At 44.4% G+C, this 21,225-nt stretch overlaps 1 protein-coding gene across 1 annotated transcript; it reads right to left on the reverse strand.

The window, feature by feature from the left end:
* Window positions 1–1,139: 1,139 nt before the first annotated feature.
* On the reverse strand, window positions 1,140–19,942 carry dlc (deltaC). Its single transcript, XM_071517844.1, has 10 exons — window positions 19,617–19,942; window positions 18,878–19,120; window positions 18,457–18,517; window positions 17,226–17,483; window positions 15,806–15,997; window positions 13,506–13,675; window positions 12,565–12,781; window positions 5,518–6,280; window positions 5,014–5,128; window positions 1,140–3,218 (listed from the first exon to the last, which is right to left on the reverse strand). The coding sequence occupies exons 1-10, from the start codon at window positions 19,665–19,667 to the stop codon at window positions 3,213–3,215; spliced, it is 2,076 nt and encodes a 691-aa protein (XP_071373945.1). The 5' UTR covers window positions 19,668–19,942; the 3' UTR covers window positions 1,140–3,212.
* Window positions 19,943–21,225: the final 1,283 nt, after the last annotated feature.

Genomic DNA, 21,225 nt, shown 5'->3' on the forward strand with positions numbered 1-21,225 from the left:
GCTCATCCCAGCACAGAGGACTGGTTATACTGGACAGCTGCCAGTGTGTGTGTGTGTGTGTGTGTGTGTGTGTGTGTGTCAAGGAGGACTTAACGGCTTATAGCATAATAGGCAGTAACACCAAACCAAAGTCCCTTAAGGAGAAGTTTGACTGACAAGACGAGACTGTCCGTCTGAATCGTCTGTATCTAAATTCTGACAAATATTATCATTTACATTTCATATTCAGGAACATCTATACTAGCTAAGATATTTCCCCAGTGTAAACATACTGTATCTCACGCATGGAAACTGAACTTCAAAATAAAAGCCCCCCCCCCCCCCCATACGCCGTGCTCACTCACATTTTGCACAATCCTCCCCACAATGAAGCTGATTGCCTCTTGAAATGTACTGAAAACAGTACTGATTTGGCACCGGTATCAAAATCAAGGTACCAGAACCGGTACTGGTGCCGGAAAATTTCAAAATATACCCAGCCCTGTTCCCCCGTGCCATCTATAATGTAGGCTGTATACGTAAACATATAAAAAAATATATAAAATATGGCCGCTCTTCCTGTTTTCAAGGCGCTTCTGACAGAAGAGGAGTAACAGCGAAGAGACAGAAGGGATTTTCTGACAGTTGAAAACGATTCACAGCATCTTTGTGTCAGTGAGGCCCAGCAGGGCGCTGTGAGGGGCCCCACACACACACACACACACACACACACACACACACACACACACACACACACACTCTGGAGCCTCATATACATCTACTTAGCATAAACATCACAAATGTCCACCACAAAGAGAGAGAGAGGCACACACACACACACACACACACACACACACACATAAAGGCAGACACGCACGCCCACAGGCATGGATACACCCCCCATATGCTTACACACACACACACACACACACACACACACACACACAAATTCAGGCTTACATATGCACACATACACACGACACACACAGGCAGGCATGCACACACACACATGCAAGCTTACATGAGCATATGTACACACACGCACACACGTACATACACATAACACACTCACTCACACACACACACACACACACACACACACAAAGCCTCCCCAACCCCCCACCAAGGAATGCAAAACAACACAGTGAGATCGATGTGATTTTCTAATTTATTTATGAAAAAATATATTTTTTGATTTTGAGACATTAGGCACATTAACATAGACATATATACAATTCTCTTTCATAAATACAAAATTATTCACAAGGGGAAATTAAATAGGAAGACTATCTCCTTGAGGCTATGTACACATTGCATTGTTTTCTTAAATTAACAGACGAAGATAGAACAAACACATAACTACAGAAGGACAACAAATATTTTTGGTATCAAATGGATTAGTAAAAAAAAAAAGGAGCCAAAAATATAAAATCTTCTCTTTGGAGTCCTTCACTGTTGGAGAAAAGGTTTTTTTTTCTTTCTTTTTTGAATGAAACACCAGTCAGAGCGGTGCTTTGATACGGCTCAGACTCAAACAGCAGAGCAGAAAAGTTTCTACACAGCTGGAAGCTTCAGGTTGAGTCTTGGGAATGTTCCAGTACAACATGAGAGACATGAGTTTTTTTTTTTTTTTGTGTTTGTTTGCTATGCTGCCAGCTGTTCATAAAGGCAGCGACAGGAAAAAAAAAACATCTATCTGGTTCTGTTAAGACTTTGCGGTGTGAATTTTTTTTTGCTTTTGATTTGTAGAAAAATATATTCCTCAAATTGGTCTACAGCAGTGGAAGAAGAAGAGGTGCAGGCACACAGGAAGACACATGGAAAAACTGTTTTTTTTGGGGGGTTTTTTCATCGCATCAGATTGCTCCAACAGCGCTGGGTTCCTGAAACGCCCCCATCCACCAACTGACAACAAAACACTTTTTTTTACAACTGGAAATCAAAATTCCAAAGGTGTTTTGTGAGCAGATCATCTATTTATGAGGCGAACGGGGGAAACGGCCGACTGCTGCCAGGTGACTCATAACCGTCCCTGATTCATCTGAGCCTTGTTTAGACTGGGATTAGAACGACACAGATGTTGAACACACATCGCTATCAGAGATGGACTGTTTCCAATACAGATGCATGGGGGATGTGGATGTGGGGGGGGGCGGTGATGTCACCGAGGATCTAAGGTGGATAAACCTCCCGTTAACACAATTTATGAAACATCTTCCCCTTGTTAAGGATGAATGTTGGGGAAAATTACAGAGTAAGAGACATTTAACCTCTGGACCGCCTCCGAACTCCAAACTTCCAGAGGAAATTACCAGGGAAACAAACTTCCCTCTTGCTGAATGTGAACACATTGCTCACTGGCTTAAAGAGTCCAGGCAGGTTTCAGATGAGGCACTTCAGAGTCTGTGGGGTTGGACGGTGATTGTAAGGCGGACGGTGCTCTGTGTCAACAGGCCACCACGTGATTCACTTCCACAGAAACCACAATAAAACAGACGGAGTGAGCGTCTATGATATCAAGTCATCCACCTGTCAGTTATCCACTGACATACTGTAGTAGTAGTTTTCCGCCAGAAAAAGAAAAAACAGTAAAATCTTTTTTTTTTTTTTTTTTTTTAAATTTGAGGAATAGTTCAGGATGTTTTCCAGGAAAATTATGAACCAAAAATCAAAAAAATGGTCATGACACCGGTGCTTCCTCGTCTCCCTGTCTTGTGAGCAGGTCCTCTGGTGGGTTGATTGACAGCTTATTATGGGATTGTAAAGGACGCGGTCGCTCTGACGATTAGGGAGTGTCACTAAGGCACCAGTCTTTCTGATTGGTTGGAAAAATCCTCCCCTTAGTTCCTCTCTTTCATGTTTGATCCAAAGAAAAGTCAGATATAAAGATAGCAAAATTATATTAAGATTTAAGAAAAATATAGATAAATAGTGCAAATGATGCCGGACATTCGGTCTTTCCTCTTTTCTCTCCTCTTTCCATCCCTCCTTTCCTTTTCAGAGTCATTGTCATCAGAACATTGTCAATATTGAAAGCAAAAAAAGAATAAAAACAACAACCAAGTCCTTGTCTTGTTTCTCTCCACTGAGCAGCAGTAATAAATATTAAATAATATTTGTGGGTAGAATAGATCCTCTGGGAAGACAGGCTGTAAACGGGTCAGGCCTTCAGCAGGAGGCCTTGCGGAGAGCGAGGCATCTCCTCCTCCTCCGCTGCTCTCAGACTCAGGAGGTTATACCTGAGGAAGAGACAGAGAGATGCAGCAGTTAGTCATCAGCGTACGTGATTACGTGTTCTTGGTCAAATTAAAGAATGCAGTCAGGATGATACATAAAAAAGGCAGGAGATTCATGGAAACAGGAACTTGGATAAAAAAGAACAGATAGATTTGAAAACCCCCAAAATCAAATCAGAAATGTGACCCTAAATGGACCCCAAACAATTTTGCTAATGTTGCCCATAAGTGCTAAATACATCAACTGATGATTCCTCACCACAGCTATTGCACTAGAAAAGACCTTGAGATGAAGAGCAGCATACAAAACTATTTCAGATTCCTCAGTAAGGTTGGATCCATTACATCCAGTTCATCAATTTTTGTTTGTTTGTTTGTTTAAACATATCAGTTTGTGAGTTTTTGTGCTAGCTGAATGTTGACGGAGATGTTTATCTATTCAATTATTTGATCATAGCAAACAAACATTAGCTGATTTTGTGGGAGAAATGTGTAAAGTTTTAGTGACTAGATAAATCCCTAGTCATTCCTACTTTTTAAAATTTCATAGTGATTCAGACTCTGGCTTTGCTGTTATGTAGCCATTTTGTGCCGATTAATCTCTATCACTGCTTTTCCATGTACTTTTAACACCAGAGATATTGCCAAATTTCAGCAATGTCAGTTTTTTCTTAAAAGTTGTTCCACTGTGCTGGATGGCAGAGCTTTTTCTCAGAGGGTTAGGGTTAGAGCTTAGTGGGACAACTTTTAAGAAAGAATTGACAGGTTAGCACAGCATTTTCATCAAATTACTTTGATTTTCAGATTAAGTGCATTTTCACACACACTGAAAGCCTATGGCATCACCAATCGGCACAAAATGTCTGTCGTGCCATAAATGACATGGGACCCAAATGTTGAAAACCCTTTAACTAACTTTCATTTAAATTTTCAGCTGTACTTTCAAGCTATGGCAGTGATGAATGAGAGAAAAACTGGCTCCCAATTTTCATTTGAAATTTAACACCGACCAAAGCAAAGGTGAAAATGATTTTCACCGGCTGTCACCAACCCAACGACTGCAACCGACTGGTCAGCCTTTCAATAATTCAAGTCAATTGCTGTTGTGACGGATTTTACATTTTCTTTTCATTCATCACTTTCATGAGCTACAGTCAGTAGCGAGTTGTTGTTTCTTGGACCAAATGAATCGTATCATGTTTCCAACTGGTGCCAACATTGCCCTGGTGTCAACATTACTCATGTTAAAATGAACATTTAGACGCATTGCCCCCGGTGTGATCCCAGGCAAACAGTTAAGCTCCCTACAGTCCTGACGAGCCCCTACACCTGTGAGGACGGGACAGTCTAATGTACAAACATCATTTTAACACTACAGACTGTGGCTAATCCCACTGTAAAGTGTAAACCATGAATGTAACCGGCCAAAAACAAGGTAAGCCCGTCGTAAAGAGAAGAGGATTTTTACAGAGCTCATTAGAGCCAATCTGTCCTCACAGCTGGAGTCTTACAGGGATATGAAACGCCGGGAGAACCGCCTTATTTTCCCCCCAGAAAACAAAGCGCTAATTAAGCGAGTGCTGCCTGGTTAGCTGTGTGATATGCTGAGCTGACTGGTGCTCGCCTCGTAAATACCAACAACCTGAGCAACACATCATAAAGCAACACATTCTGCTGTCACAGTTGGAGCTGCTGGGGGGCGAGGGACCGGCGTCGCACATTTAAATGTCTCAAATATTTGGTAAATGGGAAACATTTGTGTGTGTGGGGTGGGGGGTGGGGGGTGGGGGGTCCTCACCTCAGTAGCGAACACACACTGCTCCATCTGCTCTGGGATGATGAACACTGGGTGGTACAGACTGTCCTTTGGGAAACTGAGAGGAGGCACCATGATGGACGAGTCGCACTTCTTACTGTTGTGGGGAGAGAGAGAGAGAGAGAGAGAGAGAGAGAGAGAGATAGAGAGAGAGAGAGATGAGGTGTTGTTAGGGTTGGTCTGAGCAGCAACAGCAGGGTTTTTGAAAGAAATAACCTGTGTGTGTGTGTGTGTGTGTGTGTGTGTGTGTGTGTGTGTGTGTGTGTGTGTGCATGCAGGTAACAGATGACAGATAGGCAATAGAGACAAGATCTAACTTGTCTCCCCCAGCGATGCAGAGAACAAAAACTGGTCTGCAGAGAAAGGGCAGGCAGGGGGCGGAGCCAACAGACTGGCGGATCAGAACAAGACTTCAGAGGAACAAACAAAGAAAGAGAAAGAGAATGAAGCAGACAGAGAGCAGTGAAATGATTATCAGTTCCTTACAGGTCAAACTTGTTCTTTGCCAGGCGGTCCTCCTCTTTCGCCAGGTTGTAGTCGGCCATTTTGTTTTTATACATGGCCATCTTGTCCCCGCCCTTCTCCGCCAGCGCCGCGTCCTTATTGGACACTTTAAACTGTCCTCCGGGAATGAGGAAAGCCTCCTTCTCCCTCAGGCTGCCCAGCGTGGCTCCCGGTAAGCTCCCGTTGTTGGCTCCGCCCCCGCCGATCACCGCGTTGCGGTTGTTCACCGTCTCCAGGTCGTTCTTCACCGAGGCGGCGGCGGCCGACAGCCGCCTGCCGCGGCGGAGCTGCCGCAGGACGAAGATGGCGGCGCAAACCAGCAGGGTGAGCGTGACCAGGCCCAGGGCGAAGGAGACGGCCAGCGCGGCGGGGAAGCCGTCGTCCTTCGCCGGTTTCCCCGTCTTGGGCGGCTTGGTGGCCTTGACGACGGCCTTGACGGGGTACTCGCAGCGTGCGCCCATGAAGCCCGACGGACACTGGCACACCGGCCCGGTGAAGTGGGTGTAACACGTGCCGCCGTTGTCGCACGGGAACAGAGAGCAGGCGTCGGCGCGCACGGAGCAGTCCTTGCTGGTGAAGCCCAGCGTGCACGTGCACGTGAAGTCGTTCACGCCGTCCACGCAGGTGCCGGCGTTGCGGCAGGGGTTGCGGGCGCAGTCGTCGATGTTTGTCTCGCAGCGGGAGCCGGTGAAACCCGGGCGACACCGACACATGAACCCCTGACCGAGGTCCAAACACTGACCGCCTGGAGAGAGAGAGAGAGAGATAGAGAGGGAGAGAGAGAGAGAGAGAGAGAGGAGGAGGAGGTTAGATTTAGTTGAGTGGAAATATGAATCAAACAAAAAACAAAAACAAAAATATACCGAGGGACAGAAGTTGTGTAAAGCTTCTGTTAAGTTTGTTGATAAATAAGAAGATATACTGTATACACAAATGGGAGGGAGGGGAGGTTTCATTTAGTTGGATAAAAATTCTAATTCAACACCAAAAAGCAAGAGAGACACTGGCCATGCAGAGAGAGGGATGGAGAAGGGGGGGGGAGACAGGAAGAAGTTTTCTGTTGCTGAGCAAAAACTCAGAACAACAACATATTGTCCAATGCAAACACCGTCTGGTTGTTTAGTTGAGTAAAAATTACAGTGAAACAACCAAAAGAACAAGATGTCCATCTGGAGAGGAAGAGTAGTCATTTAGTTTGTTAAAACCAGATGCAGCGTACAGAGAAACACGTGTGAAACATCCAGACAGGAGGTCATGTGACACGTCTGCACCGCGCCGCTCGCCGTAAAAAAAAACACTCATTAGATGCAAGTTTAGTTTCCCTAGAAACTGCTGGAAAACACTGCAGAGAGAGGAGGAGGAAGGAGAGGAGGAGAGGAGAGGAGAGGAGGAGAGGAGGAAGAAGGAGAGGAGAGGAGGAAAGAGAGGAGAGGAGGAAGGACCTACAAATAGAACTACAAATAGTCACCAATGAAAAAAAATAACATTGAGTCATTGATTCATTAACTCTTTGTTATTGTTCTCCTTGTTTAGTTTAGATTATTGAAGGCCGTTTGCTTTGGCACCAGAGATTGACACTCTGCCACCTGTCTGAGATACACTGGAAGAGGAGAGGAGAGGGAGGGAAAGGCAAGAATAAAGAAAGAAGAATTAAGAGGAAAGGCGAGGAAAGAATAAACAAAGGAGAATAAAAAGGAAAGGACAAAGGAAGGAGGAAAGACAGGACTAAAGAAAGAATAAAGGGGAACAGTGGAGTTGCAGGACAGAGCAGGACAGGCTGAGCTGCAGGAGAACCGCCTCCATATTTGGCTGTGATGAGCTGAAGTGTTGCAACACAGAAAACCAACAGCAGCTCACACACACACACACACACACACACACACACACACACACACACACTCTTTCTTCCTCGTACACACTCACTGAGAGTCAGGAATGAGATAGACTGCAGATAAGCAGTCGACGGTTCCCACACGTTAATGAGGACCTCAGGGAGGCCAGGCTGTACTGGGAACGCAGACACAAGTCCGCTCAGCAGGCGAGCGATAACTGTGTCTTTATGCTTTGTGTGTGTGTGTGTGTGTGTGTGTGTGTGTGTGTGTGTGTGTGTGTGCTCTCATATAAAACGATAAGTTTGTGTTTGCTGGTGCCGCTTCTCTCTGCTGAGCCTCCTCACACCGATTAGCTGTCTGCTCTAATGAAAAGACTACGGCTCGACTTTGCTGACTCCTCAGAATAAAAAGTCCTGACCCGTGAAATGTTCAGGTGACCGAAACACCCTGAAACACCCTGAAACACACCGAAACACCCTGAAACACCCTGAAACACACCGAAACACCCTGAAACACCCTGAAACACCCTGAAACACCCTGAAACACACCGAAACACCCTGAAATACACTGCAGGCTGACTGTTTCTACTCTGTTCTCTCCTCTGCTTTTCTTCACATCTGCCTCTTCCTCTCATTTCTCTAATAAAACCCCCGTTAAAACACTGGCTGGTTTTTCCATCCAGCTCTACCTCATCCTGACACGTTTTTTTTTTCTGTTCGGTCCATTTACCGTTTACTGAACAACAATACTTCCCCGCTTCGGCTGCATCAGAAAGTTGCAGAAGCACTAAACGGGAGCGAGTGGTTTAGGGTGGGGGGGGGGGGGGTGCGAGGGGCAAAACGGTCGGTCTTGTAAACACGGTGCTGTCGGTTTGTTTTGGCAGAGGGCCGCAGCAGCTCCGACGCTGACAGCTCTATCAGGACGCATTCCACAGTCCACTACCAAACCAGTTACCAGAGGAGAGAGAGAGAGAGAGAGAGAGAGAGAGAGAGAGAGAGAGAGAGAGAGAGAGAGAAGAAGAAGAAAGAGACTAGAGAATGGAGAGAGAGAAGAGGGGAGGGAGGTGTTTCCAGAGCTTCTGCTAAAAACATCCTTGTTTACAACAGAAACAATGAGGAATGTGTGTGTGTGTGTGTGTGTGTGTGTGTGTAAGAGAGAGAGTGCAAATCAACTCTTGGATTGTCACGAAGGAGCCACTGTGCAAGTCTTATCAACTCCTGTCTGACATCCCTGTCTGACATCAACACACACACACACACACACACACACACAGGTATCACACCATCATAACAACATTTAAAGCTACTTGGAGATATGGGAGAATAACATTTGATGTGATGATACACACATTTACCGGCCTTTACATAACTTTATAGAAATGACTCCTGCCTGTATTGTAGTGAATTTTATCACTGATAAAACAATTTAATTTCATAATCCAAAAGTAGCTGAGAGTAATTTGTTAACTAAATTTGGTTAACCTGATGGATTAAGTTACAATTTTCTGCAGGTAATCAGTAATCTGTACTCTGTTACATTTTAAAAGTAATGTTAAATTTGGAGTAATGCCCTTTAATAAAAGTCATGTGACACTTTTGTTAGAACAAATCAATTCATAGCTGTCATTAACAAAAGTAATATTGGTACAGTTTATTGTTTTGATTTGAACGCTACTCATATTAAATTGATCCAGAGAAATGGACACTGATTAGTTTGTATTGATCATGGCTCTGAGCTGAGCTGAGCTGGCTGTCTGTCACTGCAGATGATGACACACTATGTAACGCACAGCAACCTCAGAGGGTCAAAAGTTTTGGAGAAACGACTGAAATCTGGAAAAATCGCTTCAATAACACCAGAAATTTCCTCCAACACATTATCAAAACACTTAAACAAGACTCCCTGAACTTGATTTTTCCTTAATTCCATTCTCACCTTTTTTTATGGTAAACAAGGTAATTGGGGAAATGTTAATTTGGTGATAATGTCGATTCCAGTAGAGGTATAGACAGTTTTTAAGAATTTGATGATATTTGCATAATATCACACAGTGAAGGGTGATGAATGCAGCTCTGCTCACAATGATGAATTCATGATTACCAAGGATCAGGATCACTTATGAACCGTTTATGCGTTGAAATCCATATTCCAGTAACCAGCCTGCTTGCTCTGTTTTGCTATGCTGAAGTTTAAAATATTAAGAATGCTCCATCTATAAATAGTCTGACCAGGCTAATCCAGGAGAAAGCTGTGATCTCTTACACCTATTAAATCCACTTCAGTCTGAGTAGATGAAGGGAGGGTTTAAGGGTTTTTGCGGCGGGGTGAAAGGGCAAGACGAAGGATTTCAGACGGTTCGGTAACAGGCAGCAGGCGGGACGGAGCGAGCGGGCCAAGAGCTGCGGCTGCCGGCTGGGCTTTTAACCTTCACCAGCTTCCTGTGTGTAACGAGATCAGGCCGGCACCTGAAGGACGCCCAGCCCGCCACACGCCAGCGGCAAACAGCTGAAACGACTGGTGTGACACAAACAGACTACCGATCAACTGAGAGTCCAGAGGTGGTTGCTCCTTGAGAGGTGTGGGGTGTTACAGCGTGCAAAAAACACTTTACAGTACACTTCCCTCATGCTGCACTCTGAGCGTTGAAGCTGCCGATGTTGGCGGTGTGGCGGCGGTGTGTTTTCATGGTGCAGATACTGCCACCTCTGAGAAACACTGGTGAAACGTTTGAATGCCTCAGGACATCTGAACATCTGGACCAATGAGCTACAGCCTTTCTGCCTGTGGCATGAGATGGATCCAGCTAATCAGAGTTGGGATCCACTACCAGCTAACTACCAGTGGAAAGCACTGGGAATCACAAGTTTGTGAGTGTTAAAGTGAGTGCAACTCAATACTGGGAAGGTGTTCCCTATATTTTGAACACAAAGTTTTTTCTCCTCAGTTGTGCAAGCTAATATTGGTGAGTTTCAATTTTGTAAATGAATCCAAATCAAGTTGTGCTCCAAATGCAATCCAAATGCAAATGTGCTCCTCAACAGACCACTTTGAGCCCAAAAACGTTTCAAAAACTCTTTGATCCCCAGTTGCGAACACACTCTGTGCAGTTCGTCTTTAAGACCAATGAACAAGGCTGACGGTTCTGGTTCAGTGTTGGGAAAACCACTTGATCTGTCCAGAAACAGACGGACTTACAGCCTAAAATGACAAAAGGCTTATAACTCTGGAAATGTACACAGCACATGCACATATTGGGTGTTTCTTTGTGGTGTTGTCAATGAATGATCAGGTATACCACAGTCCAACATGCACAACACTGGTGGAAAGTCTCAGTTAACATCTGAAGTTCTGTTGGAACTTAAACCTGCAGTTTTTCATACTGTTTAGACTCTGGTCTCTTTAGATCAGGTCTCCAATCAACTATGGACATTCCCACTAGCCCACGAGTGTGGGCTAGTGGAGGTCGTATGAAAAAGTCCGGCAACTAGACCTGCTTGGCAAGTCTTCACCTTTGTCCAGCACTTTCTGCAGTTAAGCTAACAAGTTGTTCTGAAGCTAAGATATAAGTCAGTTGAATGATATTTATAAACATTCACTGATGCGTGCATAACTATTCGAAGAAAAGGAAAAAGACAAGTGTTGCAGAAATGCATTCACGTATTGCATAGGTCTAAAATGCATTCCCATACACATTTTTGTGTAAACACATTACAACTTCTCCCACCAGCCCAAAACTAGATTGGACAATTGGACAAGTTCTCTTTCAGTAATTTGAGTAAATTTGTTTCTAACAACCACATGTCTAACAGTGACATAATCTTTCCTCTAATCTTAATCCAAGGCTGTTTGATTTGCCTGACCTTAAATCAGTGGTTCCTCTTGGTTCCTACCATTCGCCCCAATAGGAACCTTAACTTTAGCTAGAATTACCCGTAGGAAAATCCACCCTGAAATACAATTCAAATGTCTTATTTCTATGACCTTGGACAGTATAATCCATACATGTGAATATGACCAACTCTGGCCTAGTTAGAGTTTAACAGACAGATTTTGTGAACTCATTGAATGTTTGAGGATGTCGTCCACATCCCTGGAAAATCACCGGGTGCCATCAGAGTCTTATTGTTCAGTCCTATCATTCACCATCAATGGAGCAGCTCCAGGACTTGTTGTTTGAACGTGTTGTTGCCCTCACAAATCGGAGGCTTGACTGATGTTTTTGGCACTAGGAAAAAATTCATCTGTTTTGCAAGTACTGGCAGGACTGTCCTGAAACATGTCTAAATTCATTTTAGGAATTTAATCTACGAAAATCAGAAATCCTGAGGGTAAAAATAAACTCCATCAAATCACACTCCTGTGCTTTGGATGACAGCCTCCACCAAATGGCATATATTCCATCTATTTCCATCATTCCATTCCTTCTATTTGTACCATTTTGAAACCTCAAATGAATCAAATCAATGCTTATTGGGAGGAGCACAAGATGGCTGCCACAAAATGGCCCACAGAGCTGTAATATCACAAGAAAGTAAAAGATTATTCCTAGGTGAATTAAAAAAAATTCTCACTGGGACGGAGGAAGGGTAAATTTTGGCCTAAGACATAAACCGATTAAATGCCAAGCAACGACGGACCTGTTTTGTGTGGACAGCTGGACTTGGTGTCTTCCCATAATGCCCTCTGACATGTCATTTCTGTTCTTGTACTCATGCAAAGTTAAAAGATTGGACTCGGTCCACATTAACAAAGATTTAGATTTTATTTATTTACCATATTTTTGAGTTACATAACAAAACCAGGGAATTTTCACCAGTTTTGATGGGTGTAAAAAAAGTAAAATCTGGTCTCTTCTCCCTATATTAGTTTTGGACGCAATTCAGTGTAAAGTTGTTAAATTTGTGTTATAGTGGATAGAGCCATGAGACGGCAGCTCTGTATCAGTATCAGTATCACCTGGTTTCTTAGTGCCATCAAATGAAGTCAGTTATGAAGTTAGTTATGTAGCTGATAGCTACCCATGCAAAACAGAGGCAGCCAGCAGAGGTTAGGTAGCTTAACATGCTGGCTAGCTTAGTCACAGCCTTATGAATAAAAAAAAGATTGCTTTCCTCTTAGAAATGCAGGGTGGTGATGCTCAAAGTAGATAATAATACGAACATTGTGGGGTTGAATATATGTTAGAATTGGTTAATACCGTTAGCACAGGGGTCGCTGCTGCATCTGTCAATCTTCTTCTCGCAGTTGGAGCCCATGTAGCCGGTCGGGCATCGGCAGGTGTAGCCGCCGGTGCTCCTCTCAACGCAGGTGCCGCCGTTAAAACACGGACCGTCGGCGCAGGTCATGGCACTGATCTCACAATTCTTCCCATAGAAGCCCTGAGGACACGTACACGAATAGTCGTTCTCCAAGTCCTGGAGGAGGGAGAGGAGGAAACCAGGTGACGATTAGTGAAGGGTCAGTGTGGGATCCAGAAGGGTTTTGTCGATAACAAAACCTGAAAATGTGTCTCTTTCATTCTGCAGCAAAATAATCAGTGAAAGAACTGCTGAAGACAGGGGTCATTATGGATAGTTAAATAGAATTTAGAGAGAATTTGAGAGAATTAAGGAGAATTTCCACCAATCACAGAACTTGTAGGTTTGTGGCTGGGTGAGGCTCACCACAGGAGGAAGCTGCAGTCATTGTTGATATGAAAGACAACAGTAAAGTGGGTGTTGTGATATGGATCATGTTTTAGCTAATCTGCTGAGCAGGTCAGGATAGGATAGGATTAAATTGCAGACTTGTCAGGGCACAGCTCCCCTCAAATCACCTTTTATTTTCCAACCACTTCTGTTATCACAGGAATATTATCAAGGCGCTTTGGCTCTGACCGTAGCAGGAATTGAAGCGTATTCTACCATTGAAGTGTATTCTACCATTGAAGTGTATTCTACCACTGAAGTGTATTCTACCGTTGCCCTCTTTGTGAGTCACTCTAACTGTCGGACTGGAATTTACTCGAGCCCTCTGGAGGTGTTGTGGGCTACACTCAATGAAACATCTGTGATGGAAGTTGACGACTGCCCATTTGACAACCTAATTGCTCACCCTACATCATGGAAGACCAGATCCTGTGTATTAGGGATGACTTACATTGCAGCTGCCTCCGTTCTTGCAGGGGTTGCTGTCGCACTCGTTGGTCTCGATCTCACAGTTATTGCCGCTGTATCCGGGCCGACAGGTGCAGGTGTAGCTGCCCTGGCCTGTGTTGGTACATGTGGCATCATTCTGGCAAGGCTTGTGGTTGGTACAGTAGTTCAGATCTGGAAGAAAAATCAACATGACAAATAAGAACAATGTTAGGTTTGGGTTTTAATGACAACAACGCAAAACAATGTCAATTACAACAAGAGGAAGAAGAGAACATGCTCAAGCAATAAAAACAATGCTAATGAGGTAAAGTAAAAGTTGTGGCATTGATGGTTCTGGACCTCTTGAAGGCCCTTTGTGATTTGAAAGCAAAACTAACTTTTTTTTAGGAAGCAATAGAAATTATTGCAGCCTCAATAGCATAGCTCTCTCCAGACAGATGGCTCTGAAAATGATGATCTGTGTTTATCGCAACATGATGAACAAACCAACATTCTGACAAGAGCTGAAATTGTGTACAGTTTCTTACGGGACAAAACATGACTACTGAGGAATCTACTAATCAAAAGAATTGCGACACTGAGGTTAGGATTTGCCATAAGGTCTCCAGTGAGGTCAAGGTTAGGGTTCAGTTGGGGGTTACATTCATAATCAAGTTTTTGCGTAAAAGTTAAGTTCCAAAGTTACACCTTGAACATAAAGGCCTAAACAACTAGTAAATTGTCAATGATGACAGTTCATTTTGGTGTTCTCCAAGGTTTACTTTTGGCCCCTCTACTATTGTCACTACCATGCTTCACCTTGGTAACATTATCTTGTATGTTCTTATTCACTCATATGTGGATGATACACAACTTTACATTGCAATAAAATCAGCTGAAATAACTAACTAAATAACCTAGAATCTTGTATTTTAGGGGTTAAAATATGGGTGATAGCAACTTTTTAATCAGCCGACATTTCTGAAATTAGTCTGTAAAGCCTGTACAGAATTCAAACCAACAGCTTTTATGGTCAGGAAACCAGTGCTAACTATCAGTGCTACCATTCTTCCAGCTCAAAGTAACAGCACAACTGATTACAATGTCCTACATCTAACATTCAAAGCATTAAATGGCCTTGCTCCACAATACATCCCAAATATAACCACTCCCTGGAAACCTACTCCAACCCTCCACTCACAGGATACGGGAGTCTTTGTCATTCATTATTCAAAATAAACTAGCTGGGAACAGAGTGTTAATCTGTAGGGCCCACTTCCTTCACTGCCACCTTCCAGCCCACATCAGCAAATTGGACATTGCTCCAGTATTCAAGTCAAAAGCCATGAATGTATTGTGGTTTACAATCTCACTTAAACTCCACCATACCTGCCATTCCCTTTCTCTTCCTTCCCTTCCCTGCTAGAGGAGCTCCTCAGCCCTCCTTACTGCTGTGCGTCAGTCTTTCACCACTTTATGACAACCTGCCTTGAACCTACGGAGCCTATCTCCGTGCACAAGTCTTGAGGTTTGGATGCTTTGCACAGTGTAATACTTCTTTTTTTTAAATAACAGACATAAAACCAGGTAGACACCATCACCTTTATGGACCAAGCCTGTGAACATTGAACACAATTGAGTAATGAGCTAGTGAGTAGCCAGAGGACTTTCTAGTCAAGTCAGGTACTTACTCATTTAAGTCAGTTAGTCAATTTTCACCCTGTTTTCAGAGGGAGCATCTGCATTATTCTTCACAATTACAATGCCAACTCACCTTAATCTGATAGTTATTTAGTTAGTTTGGTATTTAGCTAGCTGACTAAGCTTGGTTGCAGAGGAACATAGCCTTCTTTAAAGTCACATTTCCCTGGTTAACTAACTCCAACAAGCTAATGATGATAGTACTAGCTAGCTATTTAGCCAGTTAGTGAGTGAATTATCGACACTGAGTTTCTCAACGTGGTGTCCAGGGACCCACAGAGGGCCTTGACAGGGTCTCAGTGGGTCCCTAGAATAATAACCAAGCCATTAACCAATTTGTGAGTTGACTAAATTACAAAATTTTGGGATTAAACTGGTAAATTAAAAGGTCAATTAGTCCACTCTACAGGTAACCAGCCATCATCTGGAGTCCTGTTCTATTCCAAACATCTAGTTGGCTGCTTAACTAATGAAAGAGATCCTATTCTGTCCTAAAACATCCACTCGGCTGGTGGGTTACTGACAGTGGCTGGTGGATTTGACCGTGAACCAGTGGACAAAGGCGTTAGACAGGAGGGAGAGTGGACCTGGTTAAGTGGCAGTTTGGGGAGTCGAACCCACCTTGGTCGCAGAAGAGTCCTCCCCATCCCTCCTTACAGTTGCACTGCCAGGACAGCTGGCAGGTCCCGTGCAGGCAGCCGGGGTGTCGCATACACTCGTCACACAGCTCGCCCTGCCAGCCCAGCCGGCACACACACTCCCCAGGAGACTCACAGTAACCGTGCTCATCGCTGCACCCCGCTGCACAGATGGCTGATGGGAGGAGGAGAAAGAGAGGGAGGGAGGAGGGAGGTCAAAGGAAGAGAGAGAAAGGGAGAAAGGGGGAGGAAGAAGTAGAGAACATTAGTACGAGCGTGCCTCCTGTGTGTGTGTGTGTGTGTGTCTCATGTTCTTCGTTCGCATCACAAAACAACTCCCGTCCCCTCTCAGGGCCTCTCTCTCTCTCTCTCTCTCTCTCTCTCTCTCTCTCTCTCTCACACACACACCTCCCCTACAAGTACTTGTTAAGTACTAAACGAAGCAGCTGGCCCGCACAACAAAAGCAACACATGCCGTCTCTTTTCACGCAAGGCAGCGCACATTAAGTTCCAGCGCGTGTCCCTGTTAAAGCAGGCGGGCCGGGGGCCGAGCGGGGGGAGTGGGGGCGGGGTGGGGGGGAGCGGGGCCCGAGCGGGGCCCATTGTTGAGTGCAAAACAAAAGCAGCAGACCTCAGAGCCGCCCGACTCACACACATTGGAAGCGACAGAAGCTGTAAGGTCTTTTTTTTTTCCTCCAAAGACCCAGCCGAGGGCCAAGGAAGCGTTGACAACTGCTTGACTTAACAATTTCAAGGCCGCTGGGAAAAAAAAAATGAAGCGCCAAGGGCCCTGTTCTTTATTCTGACCCCCCCCCCCCCCCCAATTTGAAGAAACGTTACAATAAAAAAGGAGGGAGAGGAAAGAAAGGAGGGAATACTACTGTATATCAGTGTTAACTACTATTTTATATCCTTTCATTTTTACTTTATTAAGGTAACAGTAACCTAGATGCCATATCATCTACAACAGTAACACTCACAACCATACAATGACTTAATTTACATGAAAGCAATAAAATAACTTTAACTGTCTAGAGAACAATGGAAAGCACTAAATAGGATAAAACTAACACTAAATCACCCAATTAGACAAACCCTAGCCATCTCTACCCCTATAAAAACCTGACTATTACTCAAAGTGCCATAAACTCACTGTAAATTCGGTTCTGGGTATTGTTGACAATAACTAAATCCCTATAGGAACATTAACAACACAGGAGATAAAGCACACTGTAAGCCCCTATAGGAATATCACAGCGTAACCATAGGCAACAACACCATGCCACAGTGCCGTAAGTCACTACAACCTCAGCACTGGGCACGGCAGGGACAGAGTTGAGCGGTAAGAAGCCGGTGTTGGTGTCGGTGTCGGTGTCGGTGTCGGTGTCGGTGTCGGTACTCACGGTCGGAGCAGTAGTCTCCCTTCCAGCCGGGCAGGCAGAGGCGCTCCCCGGCCTCGTCGCAGGTGTAGTGGCCGAAGGTGTCGTCGCGGGGCCTGCAGTAGGCGGAGCAGGCCTCGCCGTGGTAGTGCTCGTCGCAGACCACGTGGTAGGAGTACCGCAGCTCGCTCTGGTCGCCGAAGTGCACGTCCTGGGACCAGTCCTCGCCCACCGTCAGCCTGCGGCGCGTCGCCAGCCGGCTGATCAGGTTGTTCTGGTTCTCTGCGGGGAAGGAGGGGCGAGACGGGTGAGCGTTTCATCCCAAATGTGTCTGAATTCAGGGATATCAGTGTGTGGCTGAGGGGAGGTGAGGCTTTATTCTAAGGGAGAAGTTCCACTGGAGGGATATTGCACCTGTAGACTATAGGAGACATGGCTGGTGTTTGGGGAAATTCTGAAAAATTTGTTATAAAAGGTAAGAGGGGGTAAACCCCCTCTAATGTTACTATAGGGACTCAGAGTGTGTCTCCATAGTGAGTTTATTCCTATGTTCCTATTAGTGTCTTAAAGTGTGGTATTAAATAATCAGTTTATAGTGATTTAATCCTACTTTATGGTACTTTTTAATCACCTATGGTATCTATAATAGTCTTTGAAGTGTCTGTGATACTCTATAACATCTAATATTTCTATCAGGACTTACAGATTTGCTGACAACTTGGTGAAAAATATGAAGTTCATTTGATTGTATGGTAGAAGTGAAAATTAGTTCATTAGTATCCAGCTGCTGTATGACTGTTTATATAATACTCTGCACCAGAATATTATACAATTATAGTATATATGCATATATGTATATATATATATATTATTTTTGCATTTTATACCGTCTGCATGACTGATGATGATGTATTTTCAGTGTCAGAAGGAACATCTAGCCTGTTTCCATGGTTTTCTTATTGTGTGTGTGTGAGTGTGTGTGTGTGTGTGTGTGTGTGTGTGTGTGTGTGTGTGTGTGTGTGTGTGTGTGTGTGCTGCTGCTGTCGCCGCCTGGCGGTGAAGAGCGGCAGTGCAGCTTACAATTTCCCATTTGGCAGACGCTTTTATCCAAAGCGACGTACACATGAGAGTTTTAATACAACACAAGCAAGGTTCTAGTCAGGAGAGAACAACGAGAGTAAGTGCCATAAAGCTAAGTTCTGGTCCAACGGGACAGAGGTGCTACGAGGCAGTGACAGAGTGCAGAGCTTCCTACCTGTGGACTCGATCCCCGAAGACTCCGCGTTCCAGGCTTCAATGATCAGAGAGAAAGTCCCCTGCAAGTAAGAAGGATAAACCAATTAACCAAATCCATCAAGTAAGAATGGCTCCGTGCATAATGTTGGCCCATACATGTGATCAGTGACTACAGGCCGTCATTTAGGCTGCAGGTCTCATTCTGTGGAGCGGGAAATAGGCCTACATGTATGCTTTAAATGTTGCTCATTTACCATAGCCTTTAAAATGACAGTGATCCACCCAGAGAACGTGAGTAGGCTGAATATAAAGATAAATTATAAAGAAAAAAAAAGGTTCCAAATGGGTAATGTGAGTGAAGATTATTAAATATAGATTACAGGCAGATATTAGTTAACACAAATCCAAATAAACCTCCAGGTTGTCGCTTCGCCTCTTACCGGCCACTTGAAGTGGAAAGGCACCCTGATGGGCGCGCTCCCGGAGATGGAGTTGGTGTCAGCGCCGAAGATCTCGGTGAGCGCGGTCCCGTAGGTGCACGGCGGCTCGGGACTGATGACATCCTGCGAGTGCTTGAGACACACGCGGAAAAAGATCTGGCAGTCCCGGGTCTGGAACTGACACACGGACCGGGCGCTGCTGAAGGAGTCGATCTTCAGCTCAAACACCCCGGAGGAGCGGGCCTAGGAGAGAGAGAGAGAGGGAGAGAGAGAGAGGGAGAGAGAGAGAGAGAGGCTTCAGACACTGTTTTGGGGGGAAAAACTTAAATGCTGCACTCTAAATGTTAATCTGATAGAGGAAAATGTGTATTTGCTGAACACACACACAAAGTTCACCGCACGCATCTATATATGTTTCAACAATAAATTCAGCTGAATTGAATCGTTATTGAATGGTTCTTCGTTATATTATTGCAGATAACACTGAAAACTATTGATTTGTGATCAGTTGTTACGCATCAATAATTAGTCCCGTTTCAACAAAATATGATTTAAATTGTTCTGAAATGAAGTGAGGAGGGGAAAGAGGTCGGCGCGCCGTGCGTAAAAGCGCATGGACGAGCAGCGCGCACGTCTCCAAACCTCTCCATGTTCAACAAAACCCGCCGCGAGCCGCTGCGACATGAAAACACACGATCCTGACATTAACTTCTGTAATTGTACTGCAAGTGTTACTCACCATCTGCGCTGATATCAACAGTAAAAGACTCGATAATATCAACTGCGCCATGGTGCGTCGGCACGGAGCGTCCGGTCTGCAGACACAAGCAGGCAGACCAGCTGGAAATCCACAAAACACTGATAAATCCAAACGGTTCCACAAGGAAGAGGAAGTCAATGACAAAATGCTCCGGGATAAAAACCGAAAAAAAAAAGAATTAAATCTAAAAATGAGACGGGCTGCGGTGTGGAACAGTTCAGTCTGGGTGCAGAAAAGTAGAAAAAAGAAATAGAGTAAGATCCGTTGAGCTGCTTGCAGAGACGACGGCTCGCTGCTGTTCTCTGGACTGTGGCAGCTGGAGTTTCACCTACACACACCGACCGAGCCAAGGCTTTATACTCCTGAGGAGGCGGGGGAGGGGGTGCAGGAGGAGGAGGAGGAGGAGGAGGAGCACACTGCAAAAAATATCCACCTTAACCAGCCACTTGGTGATTTTTCTTTCAGCAGGTGAAAGGTTCTGTGACTGGGTTTAGATGGCTTCACTTGTTTCTAATGCAAATCAAATCTAATCTGATCTGATGCAATTCTTCAATCAAGTGTCGTCTTGTCGGTGATCTGCCCTCGTTTAAAAAAAAAAAAAAATCCACAAACGGGTAAAACTGCATAGTGAACAAGTGGGATCGGTTCGCCATGCGGGGAGAAATACTCACTGGTTTTAAGAAAAATTCAGATTTTGAGAGTGAAAATGAGACTGAATGACTCGTTAAAACAGACGGACATTTTTCGCAGTGTAGAGATTAGCAGGCTTCTATAGGGCCGTGGAGAGGAGGGGTGTGTGTGTGTGTGTGTGTGTGTGTGTGTGTGGTGGGGGGTGGGGGGTGGGGGGGTTATAGGGGCCCCGCTTTGATTCGCTTTCACCGCCGAGGGGGCAATTAGACCGGGGCAATAGAACAAACTGTCAGCCTACCACACTGGAGCCACATGCGGCCAAACGCTCCTCTGCTGCCGCTCTGTAGTAATCCTATGATCTTCAGAGAAATGTCACATACACTACTGCAAGTCCCGATGGGATGTTATAAGGATATTACAGTGAAACCGAGTAAAATATCTGAAAATAGGATAAAGTCAACACAGACTTACTACTCAGAACCACAGACACATTAAGCCCCCACGCTGTAGGAATATTATAGTGAAACCACAGGAGATAACACACTTCAGGTTAAAGTCACTATAAAGTCACTATTGAGAGCTACAGACACACTGTGATAATATTATAGGAAAATTACAGCGAAACTACAGGAGATAAAACTACCATTAAGTGGGATGAAGTCGCTATAAACTGACTAGTGAGTACCATAGACAGATTATAAGTCCGTATAGGAATATTATAGGAACATTATAGTGACACTATAGGAGATAAAATACGATAAAGTCACTATAAACTCTCTGTTGAGAACCACGCATTATCAGTCATTATAGGAATATTGTAGCCTACAGATGTTTTAGTGACAGTATAGGAGATAAAAAATACCATGAACTGAGATAAAGTCACTATTGAGTACCAATAGGAATATTCTAGAAATATTATAGGCCTATAGGAAAGAAACCAAGTCAGTCAGTAACCTTA

This window comes from Centroberyx affinis, unplaced genomic scaffold (genome assembly GCF_046629955.1).
Source record: "Centroberyx affinis isolate AG114_WGS23_722 - 3 ecotype Tasmania unplaced genomic scaffold, CSIRO-AGI_Caff_v1 ptg000526l_1, whole genome shotgun sequence".
NCBI lineage: Eukaryota > Metazoa > Chordata > Actinopteri > Beryciformes > Berycidae > Centroberyx > Centroberyx affinis.

What these genes read in the sequence shown, in the direction of transcription:
- dlc (XM_071517844.1), bottom strand. Translation starts at nt 19,667, where the DNA reads ATGGCGCAGTTGATATTATCGAGTCTTTTACTGTTGATATCAGCGCAG. An exon ending in CTTTCCACTTCAAGTGGCCG is followed by an intron (nt 18,518 to 18,877) that starts GTAAGAGGCGAA and finishes TCTTACTTGCAG; the next exon opens with GGGACTTTCTCTCTGATCAT. An exon ending in AGAACGGAGGCAGCTGCAAT is followed by an intron (nt 12,782 to 13,505) that starts GTAAGTCATCCC and finishes TCCCTCCTCCAG; the next exon opens with GACTTGGAGAACGACTATTC.